Raw genomic sequence first — 14,738 nt, forward strand, 5'->3', positions numbered from 1 at the left:
GAACTTCAGCCACATCATTTCATTTAAGGGCTGCAGGAGCAAAGTACTACTGAAATATCAGTATACTGCTTGATCATATATACCATGCAGCCATGTTCAAACCTCTATGCGTGGTGTAATAAGGACAGGTTAATGCTGGCTTGAAGAGATTAGCACTGCACTGAGAGCATTTATGTTCTGTTTTTAGTCAAATCATTTTATCATAGCCAGACGTTCCGGTTTCCAGGATGATCTCCAAAACAGAATGTGACTATGAATAAGTGTTTATTATAAATGAAGAATTTAAAGTTCAAGATTCTAGTTTACAGAGTTTCCATATATAGAAAATATAATTCAATTTTATGTGGTAACTCAACAGTTGTTGGGTGTTGGTGAATACTAGCATGTCATCTCTGACATGCGTATCATAGGTTCACCATCACTGCAGTAGATCATAGCTGAGGAAACACTGATGACTATGAAGTGGCCCACCTCTGCAGGAGAAAGCAGTATCTGTGCAGCTTTGCTTTTGCTCAAGATGGGAACACTTGGTGCCTTCTGAAGGCAGTCTCTTTCCCTCAGACAAAGGCAGTCAAAAATTGCACTATTTGCAAGCTCAAATACTACTACTATTACTATAATACTACTCAAATACTCAGTAGTATTTGTTAGGAACACAATATGCACACTTTTGTGTGCTCAATTGTTATAGTAATATTACATATGTCCTACATTTTGTTTTCAGCATTTCTAATCATAAAAGCCTAAAATGTGATTAATGAAATTTGCAAATTACCTAAGAACCTCAGTAATAAGTATTGATGTAGGAGATCTGCAAATATATGGTTCAGTGGCTTTCTTTACAAATGATGGTGCTACCCATATACTTAACTGTTACTGCTGTAAGAGCCAACAAGTGTTCCCTCTTACTTAATTCAGATCCATCCAATGAATTCATGCTCCACAACCATGTCCCAGTTGTGCATGATCCACAACATGTACCAGTTGCTGAGCTGTTGTTAAGTGAACCTATCTGGATTGTTCTGTCTGTACCATACTGAAGACTTTCCCAGACTTTCTGTACAGTCTCTCTGGTTTTCAAGGAATAGGAGCAGGGATTTAAAACTTGAATGACATTGTTAATCTTGTTTATACAAAACTATGGTAGTGACATGTGACGAGAGAGCTCATTTCTTTCAGATGTAACAAGTGAGCATTCTCTTTGCTCCGAAAAAATAATGGAATTAAAAATTGCTAGTAGCATTTTAATCTTATGGAAGAATTAATCTTGGATAAATGACTTTCAAGTGAGTCATTTAAAAGCTTCATTGACCAGTGATGACCTATCAACCTGTGAGGTACAATTGGACTCCCTCCTGGAAATAGTTCTGGCAATGTGCCTGTTAGGTAACAAAGACTGTGTACAGATAGTTCTTCCTATGAAACATGATGGTATTCCCACAAACCTTGGATTGGAATATAAATGCTTTCTTAATGGGTGTACGTTTGCAAATCCTCGGCACTCAAAATGGACATGATACATCTTCATTCTTCTTGTCATATACTATTAAGAATTAAGCTAAATGGTCTCAATGACTAGAGTGGGCACATAGCCCACTGAAGTAATATAAAAAAGAAATTTCATACTGGAGATTAAGATAGCGATAGAGCTTACTGTGTGTGCGTGTGCGTGTGTGTTTAAAATACTACCTTTTGCAGCAAAATTATATCGGTTAATCCAGTGGCCTGGGACCCACCAGTAGGTCATGACCTGATTTTTGGCAGGTCACAAAACAAACAAGCTGATAGCTAATAAGGAAAATGTTTTGAGTCCTATGGAAACCAAAATGGAGCAGTGTGTGCATCTTTACTCATGAGTAGGCAAACATGCTTTGGTCCACTTTGAAGGGCAGGCTAAGGGGAACACAACACCAATATGGTGCGATCCAGTTAACACAGACCCCAACAAACTCTTGAAGGAAGTCCTCCCACTAACTGACAAGGAACCCCTGCTAACTGGGTAAGAGGCAATCTTTCAAGTGGGTACTCCTCTTTTTAGCAGGGGGAGAGTAACTGGCCCCCCTCACCCCAGCAGTGTCTTTTCTAGTAGCTGTCTGCTGGTGTTCATTTGCATCTTTTTAGATTGTGAGCCCTTTTGGAACAGGGAGCCATTAGTTTTTTGATTTTTCTCTGTAAACCGCTTTGTGAACTTTTAGTTGGAAAGCAGTATACAAATACTGTTAATAATAATAATAAAATGAGCCTTATGGAAAGTGAAACTGAGTGACATGCTTGGCTACTTGTGAGTAAATGCACACATGCCTCCGCTCTTATTGAAGGCCAGGCGAAAGGGAACACAAGGCCACTAGAAGGGTCCCAATCTAATGAACTTGAAGCTCAACAAACGCTCCAGTAATAACACTGGTATTTATATACCACCTCATTGGAGTACTCCTTGACTTTATTCATGGTGGTTTATGTGGGCAGGCTTTCTCCAAACCCCCAAGGGGGTTTTACAATAAACAGAGAAGGAACACGCTTCATTCCAGATGGATCTTTTTCTGTCTGATCATCACTCTGGCCCTGTCGCCTCCCACTACTGTGGGGCAGTAGGCAGCCCCCCACCATATTAAAAAGGATCAAAAGGCTTGAGTGGCTGGTAAAGAGGCTTGAGCAGCTGGTAAAGTGAAATCTTTATTTTAGTTTCAAAGCTAGGTGAGTCCCACTAGTGTGTCATTTTAAAAAGTGGATCCCAGTGCTAAAATGTTTGGAAACCATTGTGTTAAACTATGCCCAGATTAAAAGTTAAGTTTACTTCACATCCTTTTAAAGTAAAGTTTTAAAGTTTAAAATCCTCTCAGTACAAATAGGCTATTATTGCTGTGAGGTGAAACTCTACCAACCTGTCCATGGGGCCTGGATGCTGTAAAGGACATTAATTGTGATTTATGTAAATGCTTATACTTCCTACAAAAATATGGATCGTCTCATAATATTGGACCTCTGAAATATTGGACCATCAAATTAAAAAATCAGTAGGGATGTTGATAAATACTTATTTGCCAGTATTGCACTTGTTAAGGAAACTTTGCTGTGTGAGCACAGAGATAAGGTAATAGCTAAAGAATTCTGATTGTGATTTCTACACTTCAATCACTAGAGAGCAGTGATTTTCAACCTTTTTCATCTCTACAGTGTACTAATAAGTTACTAAATTTGACAAAGCACACTACACTGCTGGTGGGGTGGGCTCACATCTTCCAATGGCCCCACTAATAAATGACCCTCCTGCAAACTTCCATGGCACACCTGTCGATCATTCACAGCACACAGTTGAAAATTGCTGCTTTAGAGTTAGTGATTTTATTCTTGTGTTTTGAAGGTAGAGATTACTTTTTTATATTTGACAGAATTCTAATAATATAAATCCAGTCCTGAACATGACATTGGGACAGAGTTCACACAATCATGGTTGGGTATGGGAGAGATTTCTGTGAACTCTAGGACTGGCAGTAGTTGCTGCAATACTATTTGAAGGAGGAAAATATTAAGCCTAATGTTATTAAACAAGGTAGTGGAAAATGGAACGATCACTTTTTTGGCACATAAATGCTTAGCCTTCTACAGCATTGAATAGTGGCATTGATGTGGTTATTGTGCCAATACATTGTGCCAATACGTTGGCACATGAGAACAATTCTTTATTTACAAAAGTGCCCTATATTGACTCTTGTTGCTGTGGAAGGGCTATATGATGTTGCCATAGTTTCATTAATAGTGCATCACAAAGATCTTCCGGGCTTGCCAGAACTTGTTGGTCTGTGTATAAAGTGAAAAAGAGTAGTGATTCTGAAAGCTTGGTTTCAAGACTAATGCTTGTATAAGCAAGTAAATTTTTGATACAAAGTTTCCCATGAAGTTTGGCTCTCTAATTTCAACTCCTCCTCTGAAGTTTTGCAAATTGTTCTTCTGACTGTTCCCATGTTTGACGGCAGTCTTCACACAGTAGGACTGCTACAACTCATTTTAGTGCACTCCCACCCCCATTACTGGTATCTATATTTACTCCCACTTATCCCTGATAGAAACAAATTATTGTATTTTTAAAAGAACCTTCCTGGTGCAACCTTTATATCTTCTGAGATAATCTGTTGGTAATATAGGTTGAGCCTCGTTATTCCCATGGGTTCCATTCCAAGCACTCAAATTTAGCAAATCAATTTAAAAAACAGTTTCTTTGCTCCAGTGATTTAAAAACAGTCTTGCTGACCTTTGTGATGTAAGATAAGAGTCATTAAGAAGAATTCATCAATCAGTCCTCATCCAAGCGCTTACAAAGGTGCTTCACTCAGCCCCTCCCTTCACCAATGCAAAATGATCACCTTTCTTTCAGGTGCTCAGGGGGAACAGTGGGGTCAGCTGGAGAGAGAAGGATTGATGGATTGTCAGCCAACTGTCCTCTCTCTCTCTCAATAAGGAGACTATTGTTAAAGGACTGTTCAGTTTTTTAAACTGATTTTAAAGGGATGCATTTTCCCCCTTCTCCAGGGATCAGCGCATTCCTTCTCATTTACAGTGGCCATCCCTGTTGAGTCAAATCCATGTATAAAAAATCCATGTATAAATAGGCTGGACCTGTAGTTTGTTTTGCTTTTTAAGGCCGATATTACATGCAACATCAACTGAATGAATATACCCGTAGATTTTTTTTATAGTGCCTGAAGTCTTGATAGGCAATTATAGTGCAGGTTGTGGCTGGTTATCCACTGAGTTTCCATTCTGGGACCCCTAGTGAATAAAAAAAAAATCAGTAGATACCACCCCAGAATGGATTGGTATAGAAACTATACCACATTCAGCCACTATATAGGGTGAATAATGGAATCTAATGGAATGAAATAATAATTACTTAACAGCACAAAGGTAGGAAATTGGACTTTGGTGCTTTTTCTTTGTTACAAGGCATTTAAAGGTGGACCTTGATATCAGTGGTAAGTCAAATCAGTGGATAAAATCACTGGATGCCGAGGACCCACCTGTATAACTGCATAACTTTAACTTTTTAAAATTAAAATAAGAAAATGAATTAGTCTTTATGAATGAGACTTCTTCTAAATTTCTATTAGAATTAAGAGGTAGATAATATCCATATTCATTGTTTTATCTGTGCTATTATATTATAAATTGTAGTTCTCTGGGAAGGAAGGGTTGGCATTCCTACTGCTGGGATGCCCCTCCTGCTGGAAGGTAGGATTGGAACCTCACCGAACGGATACTTCTCCCACGTTGGGGGCATCCCATGGTGCTCCCCAGTTCCGGTTCTACCTTCTAGAAACAAGGACGGACCTCTGTCGTGCTCTGGCATGACATCAGTATTTTTCTTTCATTTTTCTCTTATTTTTTATTTTTCCTTCCCTGGAGCAGGGGGTTAAACTTCCCCCACTGCTTCCCAGGCTCTGAACAGCTCAGAGCCTGCCTGCTGGTGGGACTCAGCGCTGCCTCCCCCTTCACTGCAAGTGGGCAGGAACGGCGGTGTGGGAGGCTTCAGTCCCCCTCCCCCACACAGAACCGGAGATGGACCCACGCTGGCAGGAGCGGCAGTGGCGCCTTGCCGGCAGGGCAGCCAACAGGAGCACCAGAGCCACATGGCGGGCACCATCTTGGGCCCTCCCCCCTTCCCCACGGGAGGAGCGCTCTGCAGACGCTATGCCCCACAGGAGGCTCACCGGGGCGACGAAGTGCCCGTCGGTTGCCGCTCCCCCCAAGCGGCAGTGGGGCGGAGGAGGCGGCAGGTGGCGGTGTCCCCTCCTCATCCAGCGTGACCCCCCGCAGACCTCCAGTAGCGGCGGCAGCAGCAGCGCCTTCCCGGCAGGACAGCCAGCAGGAGCACCAGAACCACGTGGCGGGCGCCATCTTGCCCCTTCCCCACGGGAGGGACTCAGGCCTGGGCAGCCCAGTGGTGGAGCGCGCCACAGACGCTACGCCCCGCAGGAGGCTCACTGGGGCAGCGAAGCGCCTGTTGGTTGCCGCTCCCCCCAAGCGGCAGCAGAGTGGCGGTGACGAGGAGGCGGCAGGCAGCGGGGTCCCCCCTCATCTGGTGCGACCCCCCGCAGATCTCCAATGGCGGTGGCAGTTCAAGGCTGATCTGATCCAAGGCTAGCAAGTTCTAGTGAGGACAGTCGGTGTAACTGCCAAGGCTTACGTTAACAAACAAGGAGGCCTACGATCCACGGCCCTACACAAAGAGGCGGCAGCCATCATCATTTGGGCTGAAGCCCATCTCGTAGCCATTCGGGCAGAGCACGTGGCCGGAGTGGACAATGCCGCAGTGGGTTGGCTAAGCAGGCGACAGATCCTGGAGACAGAGTGGCAGCTAAACCCTCGGTCTTCAGCCTGGTGAGAGAGGGGTTCGGGACCCCACTCATGGACCTCTTTGCCATGAGAGAATGCGCAAATCCAAAGATTATTCGCAAGTGTCCCACAAGAGGGAGTGGAGGCCATAGATGCTCTAAGCAGCCCCTGGCCTCAGGGTCTTCTGTATGCATTTCCACCAGTTCCACTACTCCAGCGTCTCCTCAACAGAATCAAGCAGCTCTGGGCTGAAGTCATTCTGATCGCTCCCAAGTGGCCCAGATGTCCATGGTTCCCAGAGCTCCTACGCCTGTCAACACAGAACCATTGGACAATCCCGCTACAGCAAGATTCCTGCTCCAGGGCCCAATGGCACATCCTCAGCCACACCTCTTCAGTCTGACAGCATGGAGGTTGAGCAGAGCATGCTAGTCAGGCTGGGGTATTCTGACAGGGTCACGGCCACCTTGCTGGCCTCACGTAAGTCCTCCACTAGGAAGGTGTACCCGTCCACCTGGTGCATCTTTATTAAGTGGGTGGAGGCTAGGGGGGTCAGGGCAGTCATGGCTGGAGTGAAGCATGTCTTGTCCTTCCTGCAGGAGGGTCTGGATAAGGGTCTGTCCACCAACACACTCAAGAGACAGGTGGTGGCCCTCGGCAACATCCTGGGAGCGGGCTCAGGGGAATCCCTGTCATCCCATTCTCATGTCTGCAGGTTCCTGAGGGGTGTGGCACTTCTGAACCCCCAACGGTACACAGGTTCCCTAGTTGGGACCTGAACAAAGTTCTGGAGGCCCTCACTCAGGCACCCTTTGAGCCCCTGGCCTCAGTTACCATTAGGGAACTCAAGTTCAAGTTTCTCTTCCTAGTGGCAATTACCTTAGCCAGGAGGATTTCAGAGCTTGGGGCCTTGTCCATCAACCCCAAGCTGTACATTTTCCATAAGGACCAGGTGGTACTCTGCCTGGATCCGATCTTTGTCCCAAAGGTCAACTCCCTGTTTCACAGGGCTCAAGAACTGATTCTCCCATCCTTCTGCCCCAAGCTGGTGCACCCCAGGGAGAAGGCATGGCACACTGGACGTGCATAGGGCCTTACGTTATTACACCAAGCGCACTAGAGACTTTAGGAAGTCGGAGTCCCTGTTTGTAACCTACGAGGGCTCCAACCAAGGCTGCAAGGCCTCAGCCAGCCAGCTTTGGTTAAAAGCGTGCATACGGCTGGCCCACCAGGCCAGAGGGGAAGTTCCCCCAGAAGGGATCACAGCTCACTCCCTCAGGAGCACTGCCACCTCAGCAGCGTTCGACAGGTACGCATCCCTCAGTGAAATCTGTAGGGCGGCGACGTGGTCTTCGATCCACACCTTCGCCAAGCGCTACCGGATAACCACAGCCGCTTCATCGGATGCCGCTATGGGGTGTAAGGTGTTGCAACAAGTGGCGAGGCCGTGAGTGACCGTGAGTTTAGTAGGACTTAGGCCAATGATTCCCAAACGTTTTAGCATCAGAATCCACCTAAAAAAAGTTTCACTATACTGGCCACTCAAGCCTCTATGGTTATAATGGTGATTGGGCAGCAGTGCTCTCCTCAAGTAACAGGTTGTTTAACCTTTGATGCACATAGCCTAATCTGCCTTGTCAGTTTCGTGACCAACCGAAAATTGGGTCGTGGCACACTGATGGACCATGGACTTACAGTTTGGGAACCACTGACTTAGGCTGTAATTCTATCTTACCAGAAACAAACACCTCTACTAATCAACTAACAACTTATTTGAGCAACATTCATTTAGCACAAGTGATACAAGAGTTCACATGAGAATGCTATGTTGGCCCAGTCCTATTGAGGGCCTGCGCTGGTAGAACACATGTTTGCCTGCATGTGCTTCCCAAAAGCACTTCAGCAGCGCAGTGTCCAGGAGCAGGAAGACTGGGGTCATCCGGCTGGCGCTGGATCAGGAGCCCACTGGAGCAGGCAGGTCCAGCTCAGGGGAGGTGATTGAATGGGGTGGGGAGGGTGGAACAGGGTAGCGATAGGAGTGTGGGTGTGTGGAAAGGGCCTTGGAGGGGCAGGATCAATCACACTGGTGCTCATCATATCGAAACCCCCTTCCCAGACCTGACCTGCCTGCATGGATCAGCGTGGACTTGTGCCAGTGATATCGAATTGATCTGTTGCGACTGCTGGGCCTTGTACCGGAGCAAGGATATAAGTGTCCCCCTTATCCCAAAGAGACCTTCAGCAGCCAAAAATCTCCCACAGGATACAGCAGAAGCCACATCGGTGCTGCTGTATCACCATGTGGGGATTTAGCGTTAACTGGTTGCAGCTTACTTTTGCGCATCTGGGATTCTGGATAGCAATTTGTGTTTAGAATCAGGCTTAGGATCCTGTGTTGGAAATGTTTGAAAAACACTGCACCAGGCACATGCATGTAAGCACTTGGGATTCCTAAAGAAGTTTTTCACTCAATCAGTTGTCTTCCAAATTATTTACCTATTGATCTTGGTCAATATTTAATACAAGTTCATATGGTCTCTTAAGCTACAATCATATGCTATACACACTTTCCTGGGAGTAAGTCTCATTGAAGACAGTGGGACTTAGTTCTGAGTAGACATGCATAGGATTATGTTAGTAGTCCCTTTAAGAGCATTCTTGTCCGATTGTGTTGAAGTATACCTTTAGTTTTCTAGCATCTTGACTTTTAGTTCTGGTAAAAACCACAGTTAGAAATGAAGTTGTATCAACTATTGGCAGTACTAATACTGACAACACTGCCTAAATACAGGAAAACTCCACTGAATGGTGAATTATTAAACACAGATCTATATATAGGCTTGAATTCTCAAAGCACAGGAGGTCATGTTGTCCGTCTGACTTTTCCCATGCAGACATCTCAAGCAAACATTCTTTGTGCAATACGCAGTAAGTTTAGGTGGCTAACATGTGACGCATCAGTTCAGCTTATGCTGCTGACTTTTCTGTGGATAAATGTTCATATAGCTACTGTATAGCACAATTATTGTTACAATAAAAACATAATTTATTAAATAGAAAAAAGGTTACACAACAGTGCATGGTCAAGAGTCAATTTTGTTGGTTTCTAATACTTCTGCTTATAAACAGTAGACATTTTTGTAGCAGTAATTCTTTGGTGGGCACATAGCCCTTCCACTGAGACATTTCTCCTGTCTGGGAGACCAGGTTAGGTGGTGTGTGTTATGTGTAAGAATCCTTAAAATAGGAAATTGTAGAATAATGTATATGCATTTCTAGATAGTTTCAATAGTCCTCTAGTTCAGTGGTTCTCACACATTTAGCACTGGGACCCACTTTTTAGAATGAGAATCTGTCAGGACCCACCAGAAGTGATGTCATGACCAGAAGTGACATCATCAAGCAGAAAATTTTTAACAAACCTAGGCTGCAATTCTACCCACACTTACCCAGGAGTAAGTCCTATTGACTATCATCATTGTTAAAAGACTATACAGAGTAGTTTGCTAAAAGTAAAGGTCTGCAACATTTCCCCAAATGCAGTCACATACCTTGATAGCATCAAGCCTAATATATTAAAAATAAAATATTGAAATGAATGGGGACCCACCTGAAATTGGCTCATGACCCACCTAGTGGGTCCCAACCCACAGTTTGAGAAACACTGCTCTAGTTCATTATACCATTCATGGCTCAAAATATTGTCTCCATTGTAGTACAGGTGGGGCCTCCGTATCTGCCAATTGTGCATCCACAGATCTGTGCTCCAGTCCTCTCTGGAAGGGAGTTCTGAAGCCCACAGAGGCAGCATGCACTAGCCTGTTGCCTATGCAGGCTTCAAAATGACCTGTAGAAGCAAAAAAAGCCACTTCTGGTTTCCCTCAGGAAGTAGCATTTTTTAAAATGAGTCTCAATCTATATCTACAGTAAATGGTTGCCTGTCCCCAAAGGGCTGACAATATTTTTTTTAAAAAACATGCAAAACACCAGCAGCCACCACTGGAAAGGACACCATGCTGGAATGAAGGATAGTTGCTCTCCCCTCCCCCACCAAATAATAGGACATTACTTTAGAAGGTGCCTCTTTGCTCACTTAGTAATGAAGTTTACTTTTAGCAGAGACACAGAGTACTGTAATTGTGGTTTGAAAAAATAGTCAGGTGTGCTCCTTCCTATTTAAAAAATGTTATTTCTACATAGTAGTTAAAGTTTGTTGCAGACAGAAACCCGCTACCTTGTCAAAGAGGCACCTCTTAAAGTGGTAGTCTTTAATATATAGCTTGGGGAGAGCAGCTTCCTATTTACTCAATCACAGTGTTTCTTCTGCACCTTTTTGAAGATTGTGAGTCTACTTGAACAAGGTGAGAGGAGCTCTGGGTGTGTGTGTGTGTGTGTTATATAGAAGTTAATGTTGGACCATAAATTTCATAAATGTTCTATTATACCTGAAGTACTATCATCTTCTGGTAAATTATATGGGAGTTCTTATAGTAATTTAAAATATTAACATTTTCTTTTCATAGGGATGCATCATTTGGAAACTGTACATATAATCTAACTATTTTGGACTGTCTACAGGGATTAAAAAAGGTAACTCAAAGTGTGTTTGAGATAAAAATTCTGTCCTTGGCACATGCAAACAAAGGCGTTCCCAAGGGGTGGGACTTGGCACAAGGTCTGTCACTAGAGCAATTGAATTGGACTGGTAACTCAGTGAAATAAGCAGACCGAACTGAAAACACCTTCCTGGTCTAGTCCAGTATACTGCCATTACAGCACACTGACTTTTAATTAGGTGTTCAGCTTCTGGGAAAAGAGGAGACAGAGGGCCTATACATTCCTCCCCTTCCAAAGCCAGGGATAAGTGTAGGAAGCAGGAGACAAAATGCCTTCATTCACTGTTTCCTCAGATTTCCTCATACATGTGTTCTTCCCCGAGTTAAGCTCCATCTTATGGGGTAATCATTGGTTCATCAAGTGGGAAAATACGTGAGAAAAGGGGAATGGACTAAAGCCAGAAGAGAGCACATTTCACAGACCTTTAGCTAGTTAGGTGTGAAATGGAGAACTATTATGGAATCCCTTACTTACAGCATGAACTTTACAAGATGCTCCTGAGTTTTGCTTAACATATTAATGTTGGAAAGTAATTCCCAAAGATGTACAGTGGTAGGTGCCCATTCATGCTTAAATGGCTGTAAGTTGCAGCCTTTGAATGGTTGTATGAGAAGCAGTATTTTTTTTTTCCCCTTCAGGCCTTACAGCATGGATTTGTTGACTTCACGACATTTGATGCAGATGAATATGAACACTATGAGGTTTGTGAATCTTCTAAAATTGCTTAAAGTTGGGTGCAAAAGTGACACATGGTGCACTCCTGGACTGCAGGCACTAAACAACCAGTGCATTGCTAGCATCTAAGTAGTGTGCTTCCTCCCAGTGGTTCTAATACAAGCAGTACTAGTACGGCAGGTAGTAATTAGCCCCACCACTCTGGTGACCACATGATGCTGCCTCGCCTAGCCCAACCCCACTAAAGTAGAGATAGCTTGGTGACTGTGCACTGATTGGTCATGATGTAGCTGTGCAGTTGCTTGGTCTTTCTGGAAAGGTGAGGTTTAGAGAAGATAGGATCAGGAGGCAGCAGCAACTGAAGAAGCCTCCCCTTGCTGAAGGGACAACAACTATGAGACAAACCACCCAGTTTTGTGCGCAGCTATTATCCTTGGTAGGAGCAGTAGCGCTTTCAAAAGTGGTACTTGAACACAATGGTCCTTGGAAAACTGAGAGTTGGGAAGACAAGTTCTAAATTGAACTTTGCTTGCTAGGTTTGCTTTATGATGAAAGTATAAATCCAAATAAATGTATCTCTGCTTAGGACCTTGACCTCAACTCAAAGCTGCCTGATGTCATTTGTGGATATATACAGTACTCAATGGTGTACAATAAATTTTTGCCAATGCCCCCCCCCCCAAACCAGTGGTGTATAGGGCTTAGTACATAACAGAAATATTCTTAGAAATTGAACAACTAGGCAAAATATATATTGTGCGGAGAGTTGGCCGTACTTAAAGCCACTTGTGTTTCTGCTTCAGGAATCTTTTGCATGCAGAGTAAAATTTGTATTGCCTAAAGTTTTGTTGCTATGTCTTTTATTGGGCAGGTAATGTAATTTCTCTTTGTCTGGCAAAGTATATTGTATGTTAAACTTGAAACATTGTTTGGCAAAGGTGCTCAAGAATGTTAGTTCAGTATGTACCCAGTCACGCTTCTCCAGCAGGAAGAGTAGGTAGGTAGGTAAACTAGTAATTGCTGCATAAAACCCTTCCACTACTTGTTAAATATTAACTTTGAGGTAACTTATATTAAGAATTTGGCACTTACACATACAGTTAGTCTAGTCTCAAGTTAGTTTTAACCTTCCAAAGAATTTCAGGGAATTGGGCATCAAGAAATTAGTCCCACACATCATTTCACTACTAGTTAGAATCTCTTCTTTTTCTTTGTCTATGTTCTGTAGAATCACAGTCAGTATGCCTGTACAATGCACATGATTTTCTAAGCATCTGTTGGTTGTACAGGTAGGGCATCTGTGAATTTGGGACCCATGGTTTTACCTCACCGCAGGTCCTGTGGGTCCTGAACCCACAGATCTCCCCACCTGCTGTCCTCCAAATGCGACTGGATGTTGGGGCTATGCTGTGTGCACAATCCATAGAGGAAAGTTTAGTGCAGCGGATTTCTGGCTCCAGCAGTGATCTAAGCCAGGAAGAAATAACATAGATAAGGCAGATGTCCACCACCAAGCTGTATTTACAAAATATACATATAACCAGACTTTCCAGGAGCAAAACGGCAAGCACAGTTCTCGAACACTCCAACATAGATTCTCGCTCCTTTCGACTCCATACAACAACCCACAAGGGTAGGCTGTGCTTGCTTCCCTTTTATATTTCTCTTGACCAATCAGGTTTAGGATGACCTCATCCATTACCTCATCCTCACGAGATCTATTGCATCAGCCTCCCAGGATGCACCTGTTCCTCTTTCTATAGGCTTACATTGTAAGTGCAGAGTCACTGTGATTCAGCGCTTTTACACTTACATGATTGGTCACATTGGAGTCACATGGTTTACAGAGTGTTGCTTACAGGTACATACATTTTACACGGGCTTGCAAAATTCAGGTCTAGACATTTCGACCCTGCCACATTCAGACAGCAAATTTCAGGTACTTTGGGTCAAATTATCCTGACACTGGAGCTGTGCTATGGTTGTGTTCAGAGGCCCTTCTGAGGGCGGGGAAGGCTTGGCTTTCTTGGATCCTCACAAGGTCTTCTTAAGCCTTCAGAAGGCCAAAAATCAGCACTTCTGGTTTTCAGTTGAAACTGGCTGTGCTGATTTTGGCCTTCCAGAGGCCTTCTAAGAGTCTCTGAATGCAATCAGAGTACAGCTCCACTCACTTTCAGAGGACAGCAGGTAGGGAGATCCGTAGATTTGCTTATTCATGGATTTCGGTATCTGCGGGGGGGGGGGGGGGTCCAAGAACAAATTCCCACAGATACCAAGGCATCAACTTTATTCATACAACTTTTTTAGGTGAATACTAAAATAGTGTGTGAAGGAACTTTAAAGGGACAGTAGTGTGCATTCCATACATATGGACCAAAAAAGATACAGAAGATATGGAGGATGTCTTCGCTGACTCTTACTTATAGTGTTTTGCTTCTCACAATAGAATGATTCATGAGACTGAATGGTGGTTATAAGACAGCAGTCTTGCATCTGTAATACTGTATTTACCACACACAAAAAATATATCCAAGCTAATTGGTCTTCAATTTTGTATTTGCTTTTAAGACTCGTTTTGCAAACCTTACTAGAAGGCAGGCTTCCACTGCCTTTGAATACCCAAGTAATTGCCAGCCAGCCCCTTCTGATGATTCATAAGTAGAACTAAATGAATTCAAGTTTTTCCTTGGCTCCTGCAGAAGTGCCTTAGGTAAATTTTCAGTATGCTCAATTTCAGAAACCTCTTTCCAAAGGAGATTGTGCCTGGAAGCTAGCCTTTTATGATCCAGACTGTTACTTGAATGTAATGCTTTGCAGAACAAGAGAAAGAGATGTTCAGAAACTTTTGTGAAGAGATTTCCAAGTCCTTTGTCTTTGTTTTCACTAGAGGGTAGAAAATGGTGACTTCAACTGGATTGTTCCAGGAAAATTTTTAGCATTTAGTGGACCACATCCAAAGACCAAAATTGAAAATGGTATGTATGTTCTCTCCCATGCCTTCTATAGAATTTTGTATTGGTTTCATATTATGATTAGTCATAACCGGGATTTGGAGATCCTCAAATGCTTGCCCAAGCAGTGCAATCTGCATACAGACCTGTATCTTTTTCTTCACA

At 43.6% G+C, this 14,738-nt stretch overlaps 1 protein-coding gene across 3 annotated transcripts in view; it reads left to right on the forward strand.

Moving 5' to 3' along the window:
- CDC14A (cell division cycle 14A) overlaps positions 1 to 14,738 on the forward strand; it is a 75,547-nt gene that overhangs the window by 39,314 nt on the left and 21,495 nt on the right. For all 3 annotated transcript variants that reach the window (XM_066624127.1, XM_066624128.1, XM_066624129.1), the window contains exons 6-8: positions 10,854 to 10,920; positions 11,586 to 11,648; positions 14,510 to 14,597. In XM_066624127.1, the coding sequence (XP_066480224.1) occupies positions 10,854 to 10,920; positions 11,586 to 11,648; positions 14,510 to 14,597 (218 nt within the window). The remainder of the gene's footprint in view (positions 1 to 10,853; positions 10,921 to 11,585; positions 11,649 to 14,509; positions 14,598 to 14,738) is intronic.

Source organism: Tiliqua scincoides, chromosome 4, assembly GCF_035046505.1.
Source record: "Tiliqua scincoides isolate rTilSci1 chromosome 4, rTilSci1.hap2, whole genome shotgun sequence".
Taxonomy (NCBI): Eukaryota; Metazoa; Chordata; class Lepidosauria; order Squamata; family Scincidae; genus Tiliqua; species Tiliqua scincoides.